Source organism: Montipora foliosa, chromosome 10, assembly GCF_036669935.1.
Source record: "Montipora foliosa isolate CH-2021 chromosome 10, ASM3666993v2, whole genome shotgun sequence".
In the NCBI taxonomy this organism is placed as follows: Eukaryota; Metazoa; Cnidaria; class Anthozoa; order Scleractinia; family Acroporidae; genus Montipora; species Montipora foliosa.
In genome coordinates this window covers 9618511-9631617 of record NC_090878.1, presented here as the reverse complement: position 1 = coordinate 9631617, position 13107 = coordinate 9618511, and the positions used below count along the sequence as shown (strand labels likewise).

The 13107-nt window shown below is 37.6% G+C and overlaps 1 protein-coding gene across 2 annotated transcripts in view; it reads right to left on the bottom strand.

The window, feature by feature from the left end:
* LOC137974004 (DNA excision repair protein ERCC-6-like 2) overlaps positions 1-13107 on the bottom strand; it is a 59259-nt gene that overhangs the window by 44249 nt on the left and 1903 nt on the right. For both annotated transcript variants that reach the window (XR_011117367.1, XM_068820919.1), the window contains exons 2-10: positions 12557-12618; positions 11878-11931; positions 11240-11482; positions 9292-9395; positions 9062-9190; positions 7113-7205; positions 3617-3829; positions 2812-2924; positions 435-613 (exon numbers count right to left, since the gene is read on the bottom strand). Coding sequence is in view for 1 of the 2 variants with exons in the window: in XM_068820919.1 (XP_068677020.1) it covers positions 435-613; positions 2812-2924; positions 3617-3829; positions 7113-7205; positions 9062-9190; positions 9292-9395; positions 11240-11482; positions 11878-11931; positions 12557-12618 (1190 nt within the window). In the remaining variant the exon portion in view is untranslated. The remainder of the gene's footprint in view (positions 1-434; positions 614-2811; positions 2925-3616; positions 3830-7112; positions 7206-9061; positions 9191-9291; positions 9396-11239; positions 11483-11877; positions 11932-12556; positions 12619-13107) is intronic.

Here is a 13107-nt window from a genome sequence, read left to right as displayed (position 1 = left end):
TAGTTTTTTTTTTCTTTTAGTTAGCTTGTAAGTTACGAGCTGGGGAGCTACATGTAAGTGAACTGATTGGTTTCTAGTTAGAAGGAAACTATCATTTAATGTCAAATAAATAATTTTCAAAATAGAATTTAATGGTTTGAACCCATACCTTGATGGAATTTGATCGTCTTGGTGAAAGTAGTCCTGAGAAGGACTCTTGGCAGTTGCTAACTTTTCAACAACCTTTAGAGTCAAGAAGATGACTTCCCTTTAGGTTGTTGAAACATCCGTCACAGCCAACAGTCCTTCTCAGGACTACTTTCACCCAATTCATCGAGGTAAATAGTTTAGTTTATTATTTTTGTGGCATCCTGCAGACTTTCCTCCACCTCAATGGCCAATCCTTTCACTCAGCCTCTGCAAACTCCTTACCTGTATACAATACATTTACTTACTTTTTCTGCCCAGTGCCAGCTCTCTCTTAGTTGCATCATATGTCTGTCCTTCTCTGATTGGTTTACCAAACTCTCTATTGAACCTTTTAGATTTCCCAAGAGACCCAGGGTTTGCCCAGTCCATTACACACCAGAATTCTGCCAGTTTATTTTGAAGAGGGGTCCCTGTGAGTCCATACCTAATGCCCAAATGGGAAACCAAAACATTTTTGAGTGTTTGTCCTCGATCATTAGGCTAAAATTATCACGATAGGAAATGACATAATGACGTTTAAGCCCACAAATTTAACCAAATCATCAACTCACTAAGAGTGAGGTCAACAGATTTGGCAAACAAAATTGAGTAAAAGGAGCTTGGGTTTTCCACCACTCTGAGCACAAGACACATGGGAACATAGTCTGCTCAGGCCACATGTCCAATTAGCCAGAATTTTCATACTAATTTGCCCTTTGGGAAACCAGTTTTGTTTTCTTGGTTGCCCACTTTCTTAAGACCTGTTGTCCATTAATTAAAATTCAAAGGAGGCTTGTAAAAATGGCAATTTTGTCCGTCCATGAAGGAGGATATTATAAAGGCTACATGTATAACAAACTGTTTTCTGATAATTTGGTGTTCAAAAGTCACTTACATAGTAACTTGGTAAATGCTTTGCGACCAGATCAAATGCAACTAATTTCCTGCGTTGTCACCACTATTTCGCCTTTTTCTAGAAAAACCGAACTAAAAAAAGACGCATTGTCGCAGTTCACTTACAGGCTTGTTCGATATCAAAGTATCGTAGCGCATTTGGCCGTGCGAAAATTGGGTTCCATCGTAACAAGCATTCCTTTCATGCAGCTACAAACATCATTGTTCCTCCTTCCAATCTGTTTTGAGGTTTGTACCAGTATATTTTCAACAGAAAAGTATAAATGACAGGAAAGAGATGTTATGTTTATTTTTTTTAATTGCATTTGCGGTGACTACGTCATATTACTAATCACTTTCTTCATTTCAAATCAAATCGTTCCACAAAATATTACTTGAACAAAAATTCTGATTGCCCGATCAGGCAAGTCTTGAAGTTGTTTTATTTGACCTGCACAGATATACATGTACAGTCTGTATTTTGCTTGCTCTGGGCAATTGGGCAAGCGTTAGTGTCGAACACTGAGAACTTATTCTGGAATCCATCACATTAAACAACTCATTAATAATTCACAAGTGAACAGCCTACTAGGTCACTCTCAACTGATAAAACGTGACCCGCATGCATGCATGAGCTTCAAAAACTGATAAAACACTCCTCATTGGAGTTGTTTATATACACCGTAAAGCACACTAAATAAGGCATATAGCCTGTTTTTGATTTAATTGGTTTTTTTGTATGCTAATGTTCTCCTCTCAATAATATTTGAATCTTTGTTCAGACTACAGAGGGTCACGCTTTTTGTGGAATGTTTCTGAAGCCGCTAAATAAACTCACAGTTTGTGTTTTATCTGGTCTAAAACCACTCAGCTTGATCCCATGGTTTAAAGCCAATAAAACACTCCTGCTTGTTTATTGAACAGTACTTACCGTAGTTATTCGGTTATAAGGCGCACTCGGTTATAAGACGCACCCCAAACTTAGCAATTTAATCAAGCTAAGTTCTCAAACTGAAAATTACGGGAAAATACTCGGTTATAAGACGCACCAAAAAATTCAGAGTTATCAAAAGGATGTGATGAATTTGAGAAAAATTATCTTTACACAACTGGCACGCGAACTCTTTTTGTTAACGTAAACAAAATGAAAAAGTCACGCATTTAATGATATACGTAAAAACAAAAGCTAAAAGTTGACACCTAAAATGATAAACATACAACGCATACACTTTTATTTGAACCTTCCGACTTAATAAATACCGGTAATTCAGACTTCAGACTTCAAGCGAAAGCAAACGGCAAATAACTCACACCGAAAGTCATATTCATACCCAATTTTAGCACTAACTTGCCACCCAAAGACAGATTTTTCTTGAAAAAACCGTGCGCCTTATAAACGAATAACTACGGTAAGCAACTTATAAGAATATGTCTCTCCACCCCGGATGGGATGCAAATCCACCACAAGCTGGTTGCCCCCAAAGAAAAATCGGTGGTGTTATACCCATTTAAACTCCTGGATGAGGAAAGCCAGCATAATGCCTGCAGGACCACAACCCATGCCACTTGCCCCTGAGGTTCCAGAATGCTAACCTTTCAAATAACATGCCTCCCACAAACCTAAACAACCCAAACTTCCATAATTTTCAAAGGACTTGAAACAAAATTAAGATAATCTGTCTTCCACTGACTGTGGCATCTTGTGCAACTGCACTTTTATAATTTATAATCGAGACAAAACTTTCTCACCGTCTCTTGACCTTAAGAGCTTTAGCGGCCACTGTTATCTGAGATTTGTGATCTTTCAAACGATGAACTTCATCCATCACTACAGCAAGCCATGGCACTCGATTTATATCATCCTGCATGAGCACAACAATAATAAAATTGCCTTATACTAGCTACCAACAAAAGGCATACCCTTTGTATGGTCAAATTACTAGGGCCCTTGATTTTCATGTGATTCATGGTGCATTGGTCCTCAAACAAGTCTTGAGCCACCTGACAGTGGTAAGCATTGTGAGAAAATGCCTATGATTTATCAAATATTTATGCAAGCAACAAGTGATTCAGCAAGGACAGCTTTGGTACATACACTATAATTAAGTGCTGATCAAAAACAAGTATATATTTTGATAGAAATGAATGGGAATGGAAAAGGCTAAAAATTGGTCAAATGTCAGTTTTGCCATTTAAGAAGTTTAGTCCTATAGCTATTACTGATTGCCATTGTTATAGTAAATGTCACAGCAGACTACACCTAAATAGTGTTCAATTTTTTTCTTGGTTTGAAATTGAATTCAAACCATTTCAATTTGGATTTTTCTTTGTCTAATATTCATTATAATCTGAAACAAAGGAAAATAAAATTGAACTGGTTTAAAAACGTTGAGCCACAATATCTTATACATGTGGTTCATGGTGTTTCTAGGCATACATGCAGTAATTTTGTTTCATTGCTACCACAGATGAAATACATGTACATACAGTTAGGTATAGCCAAAATTTTTTGGTGATACGCTCAGTCATTATTTTACTGAGCCAGTGATCTCACCAAATGATTCCGCATTGTCTCGTACGTGGTAAGTGCTACATCCAGTCGACCTCCTAGGGCTCTTTGCAAAGTGTCCTCCTTGGTGTTACCATGAAAGAGCCCTGACTTAAAATGTCCCCATGTTTCCAACTCATCCTTCCAGTTATACATCACAGACCCTGGACTGACAATCAGAAAGGTGCCTGTTTCCTTGTGAATACCATCTTCTTCTCTCTGCAGGAGTATAAGATGTTCAAGACTCATATTACTCATATTGCATTGGTGAACCAACAAAACAATACCTCGTGCCTTATCAAAAGGCATTAAGATGACAAAGAGAAAAGATACAGCTTCTTATAATAAGGCCTGATAAATTTCATTCACTCAAACCCAGGATTGAAAAAATGCAAGGCACACTCATTTAAAAAATGAATTGTCACATTTTATTATCCTACAAGGAAGACTTCAGCTGAAGCAATGAAGGCATAGACACTCATAAGGCTAACGTTAGATCTATGGTTCACTTGGGGTGCTTTCCTTTTGTCAGAACTGGGTGGCCAGACCTGTCAGTTTGCTGTAAATTGATTGTACATCCTGTGCACATAATGTAAGACAAAATGCATCTACATGTACAGTGTACACATATTTCCATGATCAATGTTAAATTAACTTATACGGCATTTTTAATAGCTCACAAGTATTTCATAATCTGCTTAGTACATAAAAGACCTGATCTACTTCCAAATAACAATAAAATTATTATTATTATTATTATTATTATTATTATTATTATTATTATTATTATTATCTGCTGTATTGAATAGCTTTCCAGTTTACAATTTGTTTTGAAACTTGCTGCGGACAGTGTCTAGGCAACAGTTCCTGGACTGAAAAAAAAAAAGAATGTGTGTTTCATTGTCTTAAACTGTAGAATTTTTTGGTGATTTCACAGTTCTGTGATATGATCCACTTCTGACAGTTGGTTAGCACTTTAGTAACATCTTTCTTGTGGGCTAAATCAGAGAGTTCTTTCTTTAGCGTGGTGTTGAAATCTCCCAGGAAGTTAAACACTATATTGATTTGCTTGATCTCATAGTCGGAATAGAGTTTTCGGAGACCCAAGTACTTTCTCTTCTTATAATCGTTCCTATCGTTGATCTGTCCGATATTACATACAGTTCCTTCCACTAGGATGATAACTTTGTTCTTCTTATCAAAGATCGTCATGTCTGGCTTGTTTGCTCCATTCTCTGGCGCCCTATCTATATATATAGGCGTGTCCCAGAGAATTTTAGCTTCGTCGTTTTCTGTGCTTGCTTTCGGGATCGCTTGTTTATACCACGCTTTGGAGTCGTCGTTTTCCATGTTATATACTGATAATAAGAGATGGTAAATCGGCCTTAACATTCTATCGTGTCTCGCCTTGTAGATTGTTTTGGCAATGGCAGAGCAGCCGCATAATAGATGTGGGACGGTTTCTTCTGCACTGTGGCACAGTGTGCACACTAAATCTAAGCCTTGTTCTTTTTGTTTCTTTACCCTGTAAACCTTTGTAGGGACGAGCTGTTGTAGAATACTGGTGTGCACACTTAGTATGACGTCCGGTATGTTTTTCCACTTCATGATTGGGTTGAAGTTGTCTTTGGAGATGTCATTGTCTTTCCAGCGTTGAGTGACATAGTTGCCCAGCCATAGTTGTTCGGAGACTTTTTGTTTGTACTTTGTGTCTGTTGCCTCTTTAAGGGTTTGCTGAATGTACTTTGGACTACTGATCTTGAACAAAGTTTCCTTCTCACCCATTGTTACTGAGGTGGATTTGTGCTGTTCGTCGAATGTTACATCTACGTTTAATTGCTGGGCGTAGGTCTTGGCTTCTTTTATCACTGATCTACTCTTTTTTGCTTCCTTGACGTCCTGAAAGGTTCTCACTACTTCTATATGGGGATCTTTACTGGTCGTGGTGTAGTGTGCGGTCTTTATCTTCGTAACTTTATACTGTATCTCTATTTCTTTGAAGCCTCTCCCGCCTAAATCTGGTGATAGGTATAAGGTCGGGTTCGACTCAGAGTTGTGCTTGCCTTTGTTCTGGGCTATTACTGCTCGGGTCTTTCTGTCCAGTTCTTGTAGGTCTTCTATCGCCCATTCACTTGACCACATATAATATTGGAGAACTGGGTAAGCAAACGTGTTTGTGGCCTTTACTTTTCTTGGTATAGAGAGTGGGGAGCTAGGTCCATATAGCTGCTAGTCTTCTTAAGTACTCTTGACTGGCCTGCTCAAACGCCTGTTTGTCTAATTGGTTGACATTCTGTACCTTACCGAGAAATTTGTAATGGTCTCCCTCTCCTAGTACTGGTATTTGGCTACCGCTTGTAAGGGGTAGGTTCTCGGTTTTCTGGAGCTTTCCTCCCTTGATGTGGATCGCGGCGCACTTTTTTATTATTATTATTATTATTATTATTATTATTATTATTATTATTATTATTATTATTATTATTGTATAAAAAACTATTATAATTACCAGTCGATCAACTCTCCCATTTAAAATTTGGAAATTAAATATTATAACAATGTTTTGACTTCATTGTGATGTGATACAAGATATATATCCCTCGCATTCTTCTGGAGGAGTACCAGTATATAATAATTATCATCCTCAAAGCATGTTAATTTGAAGGCGTTTAGTAGACTTAGTCCTTCCAAATGCCTGGTCTGGCCAGTCAGTTCTGTCAAATGGAAAGTGTCCTTGGTGTCAATGCAACTGTTATTAAAACCCTTTCACCCCTGAAGCTGATCATTAAAGAAATGAATTATTTTTACTCTGTCTAACACCAGACGATTTTACTCGTCAATGGGGAAACCCCAGGAGACCTCAATGGGTTAATGTTTACTCTTGGGAGCAGGGTTGTGTAATAAGAAGATCCAGACAATAGGAGTTCTGCAAGAGTGGAGTTTTACCAAGGTTAATTGGACGCGATTGATAACTGCATGATCAATACGTGGAACTTACATGTGTGATTGTTTTTTAAGATCAAGTTGCAATCTTTGGAGATAGAATTACAATGTTTGTGCTGTCGCGTAGGGCATATTGTTATAGGTTGGCGCAGTGGTGAGAGCACTCGACTTCCACCAATGTGATCCAGGATCAATTCCCAGACTCCATGACACATGGGTTGTCGCAGTTTGTTGATTCTCAACTCTGCTCCAAGAGGTTTCCCATGTTCTCAGGTTTCCTCCTCTCAACAAAAAAAACCCATCATTTCATTTCTTTAATGATCTTCTGAATTCATAGAGACCTTGATCAGCTGAGATAAACATGAGACTTCAATTTAACATCATGATGATTATTATATTACACATATCTGGGAATTTATTAAATGTCAAGCCATCAAAATCAATGATGCACATGTGTCTTAAATAGCAAGGGATGTTTCAAAAAGCTCCTACTTTGCACAGCACAAGCTGTTACTATAACAGTAGTTCTTTTATATTTAATTTATTTTACTAGCAATCATACCTGTTTTTCTATTTTTCTTGCATTCATAAATTTGCAGAATATGTCAGCCTTTGTCCCAGTTTTTCCCAAAACAGCAGCAATGAAAGAAATTACCTAAAAAGTGAAAGAAATTCACTCAGGCTTGTAGTGAGATATTCTTCTCTATGAGTCACACAAATAGGATGAATTTCACATCACAATGTCCCCTGTGTATTTTTTCAGGGGAGGGGAGGGCCCAGTGAAAAACCATCAATAAAAGGTTTGTGGGAGGCGTGGTGGCCTCATGGTTATAGTGCGCTCGACTCCGGATCGAGTGGTCCGGGTTCGGGGCCTGGCCGTGGACATCGTGTTGTGTTCTTGGGCAAGACACTTTACTCTCACGGTGCCTCTCTCTACCCAGGTGTATAAATGGGTACCGGCGTAATGCTGGGGATAACCCTGCGATGGACTAGCATCCCATCCAGGGGGAAGTATAAATACTCCTAGTCGCTTCATGCTACGGAAACCGGAGATAAGTGCCGGCCTGATGGGCCTTCCTAGGCTCATAACAGAGACTTTACCTTTACCATAATAACAATAATGAATATGCAAATAATAAACTTATAGTTTTTAAAAAAAAGCTTTTACTCATTCATGTAGATATATGTTATTCACCGGCCGGGAGGTCCATATTGGGAAAAACTGTACTTGGGACAGAGAGCACAGTTTTTCCCAATACGGACCAACCAAGGCCGGTGAATAACATTTTAATTTATTTCTAAATTCTATTTTTAGAAGGTAGGAGAAGCTATTAAGAAAAACTGGAAAAGTCATGTTTTTATTCTACACATTGTTGGGTAATAAAATTCGCTTTCACTGTGATAGCTTTTGTCAGAATCCATTGTGTTTTTTATGAGAAACTTGAACAATAACACTGCTCTATTGCAAAAAACAATTATGACAAATTGAAACTTCGCTCTTTCAATTCGCAACTTAACTCTGCGCTTAGCGTAGTTGATTACCATAACTGTGGTCAGGAGATAGGAAAATACTGCCCGCTCCCCGAACCAATCAGATTGCAGGATTCTCAGGATACCACCCGCTCATGATCAAAGAAATAAATAAATGATTGTACAGCAGGACCTTAAAAAATAATTAATGCCCTTAATTAAGGAGACTTGAGAAATGCAGAAAAGTATCACAAAAGGTTTTAACCAACAGTTAGTGTTTGCACCAGTTAGATATACATACAAAGTTAAAGGCCACCTGGAAACCAATTATCTTACCAAAGGAGAGAGTTGCTCTTGTGTCAATTACCGGGTAGAAAGTTGGTTGTGATGACACTGGTAATGTGAAACCATACTGTCAAGTACATTGTAATTCAGCTAGTCAACTTGCCGCTTTTCATAAGCAAAAATTAAGTCCTTAAAGTCAACTCTTTGGTTTCTAGATTAGAGTCACCACTGGGATTTTTAAATCAAAGGTGATATCACAAGCAACAAACAATATTACCAACAGCATCAATGGTAATGAGGTGACTGCATCACATAACTCTCCTAAACTCATTTTAATTTAACTTAATTTTAATTTGTTCGCCACAATTCATGGAGTGGCAGGGGAGAGGAACAGAACTTTCGTCCCAATTGACACCTAACCCCTATATTCATAGATCAGACCACAACACTCGGAACTCCATGCCCTACTCTTCTTGAATAATGTGTGGGTTCTTTAATGTCCCACAGGATTTATACCCAAGGGTTATGAGACGGGACCTTCGGCTTATAGTCCTTATCCGAGAAGACTTGAAAGTCTAACCATTCACAGATGTCGTTAACCAGGCAGCACTTTCTCGTCAGTTATTTAAAGACCCCGAGTGTTGGTCCGGCTGGAGTTGAACTCACGACCTCCCACGTGACAGCCCTGTGCCCAACCAACTGAGCCACTGGAACGCGCGGTCATTCTACATAGAGGATTAATAGGATATCGCTCACCTGAATTGTCTTTCCCAAACCCATATCATCTCCAAGGATCGCACCAGTATTTTCTTTGAAGTGTTTAAAGAGAAAACACACACCATCTCGTTGGTAATCCCGCAAGTAGCGGTTTATCGTGGCAGGAACCTAATGCAGATACAAAGATAACACTGAGTAACGGCAGTTTGGAAATAGAAGTCGAATGAAATACCCATAAAACACATAATACATTGTACAAAAATACTCACTTTAATCACTGGCTGTACCCCAGGATCTGAAACAACTAAAGGGACTGAGGGGTACTGCACTGCCTGTGTGAAAGAAGGTCTTTCCATGTCTTGATCCTCAAAACCTGAAAATACATTTGATTAAAAATGAATCCCAAAAGTTCATTTATGTCAAATAAGCTGATTAATGTAACACTATGTAGAGTTTCAGGAACCCATGAGTGTGTCACATTTCACAATTAGATTGAAATATTTCAGTGACAGGCTTTACAATTTTTCAGGCATCACTAAACCACGAAACAGCGAAACACCAAAACTGCGAAACAAAAGTACCAAACACCATGTAAGACCCCACCATACATTGAATACTAACCAACAAAGGTTGGATTTTGAGATTAAACATCGTTTTAGGCCAAATTACAGTGTAGGCCTAAGACATTATTGTTCCTAATTAATTGAGATTAAGGGCGCATTTGATTGACCCTATCCCGGAATAAGAATACGTGGAGTGATGATTAAAACGGTATGTATGGTGTGTTTCGAAGCAGCAAGGATAATAAAAAAAGGTTTAAAATAGCATTTTAGCCGATGTTTGAAATTTTTAACACGAATCTTCATAAAAATTAACAAAGGATTTCTAACTTATATTCCATGTATTCCTATTCTGGAATACGGTCAATCGAACACACCCTAGGATTAGGATTATGATTAAGATTTAGATTAGGAGCAATAACATTTTAGGCCTAATTAGATCTAAAACCATATAATTTTACTGGCAGTCTCAAAATCCAACCTCTGTTGGTTAGTATTCAATGTATGGTGGAGTCATACACGGTGTTTTGGCGTTTTATTTCGCTGTTTCAGTGTTTCCCGGTTTAGTAATGTCCAAACTTTTCTTTTACTAGTTCATTATACGCTATGGGTCACATTGTTTCAGTCTTAAATTTTTCAAACCAGTTCAATTTTGATTTTTCTTTGTCTAATACTCATTATCATACTCTGAAACAAAGGAAAATCAAAATTGAACTGGCTTAATTGCCTTTGAGCAGGCACAAGCTTCCAAAGTTGTTGATTGGTCATCAATGAACAAGCAGTTGTACACCTTTTGTGCCACAAAAAGGGACTCATTGCATTGCAGCTTTATTCACCCCTTCTCTGACTTGCCCAAGCCATATAGAGCACCTTCCTAGCTGATTGTTTGCAGATCATGGAGCAAGGGCTGTTGTTCCACCCATACTGTTAATTTACACCAAAAATGAAAGGACAGGAACTTTATTTAATGGAGGAGATAATTTTATAGTTTTTGCCTGCTTGACCCACTGACACCTCAAACGCCCTAGGACACCCTCAGTTGATGAGTAAAATCGGCTGTCAAGTCTCACTCCCAGGTGTCAGTGGGTTAAGTGTCTAGTCTTCAAGTGCTGGAGCACTAATTGCAGAAACTGTAAATTGAAATCAAATCAACTTTGGTTTTTGAGGAAAGTGGAAAACCGGAGTACCCAGAAAAAAACCTCTCAGTGAAGAGTAGAGAACCAACAAACTCAGCCCATGTATGATGCCGAATTTGGGAATCAAACCCAGGCAACACTGGTGGGAGGTGAATGCTCTCACTACTGTGTCATCCCTGCACCCCTCATCGCTGTAGTCTTTTCAACAGGCCTCACTGTGCTGTCCGTTTCCACTTTCCTCTAATCCGTGTAGCTGTAGCCTTAAATATCCTTGAAACGGAGCACTGACAGAGGGAGGGGGGTAAAAGGAGCACCGTCAGCTTCCATTGATACCAGTTTCGTAACTGAAGGAACTACCGACGTTAAATAAATTGACTTCACTTCACTTCACTATAAAGCTTATACATGTATATGTGAGGCACATTTGAAAACTGTATAGTTGAATTGGCGCCATGTAAATAAATCTGCTGTCTAAACCAGCAGTTATGGATTAAGAAAGGTTTAAGTCACCAGATCCTTACCATCTGCAAACATGTCATCAGGTAACTCTTCTTCATTGTTCTCCTCCTGACAAATAAATTCAACATTCGCATGACGTGATTTGGTCTGAGGTATGGCTTGTGGTTCAGTAGCTTTTAGTTGTCTTAGTCCATTGTTCTTTTCCTCAAATGCAGGAGCTATGGCTGTACACTTTTTGGTTTTGTCTGTCAATTTTCCACCACCAAAGAGTGTTCTTGTATGCAAAGTTGAGACATTTAATTTTCCTGTCATAAAAACAAAGCAACCTTTAAGAGGATTAAAGCGGTTCAATTTTAACGTTGAAACAATGATGATGATGAAGATGATGTAAATCAATAAAAATAATTAACAATAATGGTAATCATGTTAATAAAACATTTTCAGCAAAGGATCAGTAATTTATGAGAGATCCTAACATTTGATTTCCTTGGAACACAACTAAAAAAGAAAAATTTGTAGAAGTCAACCACAGAGGGAAAATTCAAAATAAGGAAACAATTAAAATTAATTGCAAAAACAACTATTGTAATATTATGAAAGGAAATTTCATATGGTGGCTTATTGTATACATATCCAAAAACAAGCATTTAAAATAATATTAGCCAACAAAGATACTAAAAAGCAAAATCTTTAATGAAACCTTTTCTTCTCTTTGTTGATTCCGGTATGCCATTCTCTTTCAACATGTGCTGGTCTGAAAACACACAAATATGATTGTTGGTTTTTTGTTCAGTTTTTCTTGGATTGTTTGTTTGTTCGTTTTTTTTTTTAATTAATAAATAGACAGATTAATAACTTAATAACAGATATATGCACACTCGCTATACACCTTATTCCAAAATGGCCGCTGATTTACGCAGATGCAAATTGGCCCTTGTTGCCTCGTTCAAGATAAAATATTCTTTTGAATTTTAAACTTTAAGAACAAGGCATCAAGGGTTTATTTGAATAAAAACAAAAGAACATTTAAAGAAAAACTTGAAGTGCTCCCAAAGTTGGGGTCTGGAATGAGGCTCATAGGTTCTGCATCTACAATAATCGTCACAAATCGTTGAAACAGACACCGTCTCTCTCGAATTTTCTGGAAAAATCCTGACATTTCTACTTCACACTGTCCCCCCCCCCCCAAAATGTGCCTTCTCCCTCCCCAATGTTGAACCAAGCGTGTTTTGAAGTACTGAGACCACTGTAATGCCCAAATCAACATTACGGAAGGGGAAACAGACACAAGTGTTTCAAGATTTTTGACGAGTATTGTAGTCCTTAAAATAATACATCCTCAATAAGACTTTTACATAAAATACATGTAAATAGTCTACCTTTCAAAGATGACTCATCTCCAGGAACCAAAGAGTCCATCTCACAATTTTCTGATGAATACCTGGAATCAATTACATGTAGACAAAGATAAGATTAAAATAATTTCTCCTTTTTTTCCATTCCAAGCATTTCAACAAAAAGAAATTTGGAGGTCTGTGTATATTTTAAGTATTAAATAATAATAATAACAATAATAATAATAATAACAATAATAATAGTAATAATAATAATAATAATAACTTTATTAAGTTAACATGTCTTGCGTTCAAGGTTACAAGAAACTAATTGGAGACTCCTACATGTATCTTCGAAAAATTAAATACAAACTAATTAATACATCTGACGAGTGGCAATGATTCCAAACAATATCAACAATATCATGACAATATGTACATTTGTCATCTGAGGTAAAATCCTAGTTCCACTACCATTTAATGATCATTCTGGGAACAGGGACTAGGAGTAGAGAATTTGACTTTCCCCTTTGTGGGGTCATGCATTTCAAAATTTAATGAAAGTGTCTGGATTTAAATTTCCTGAACCCAGCACC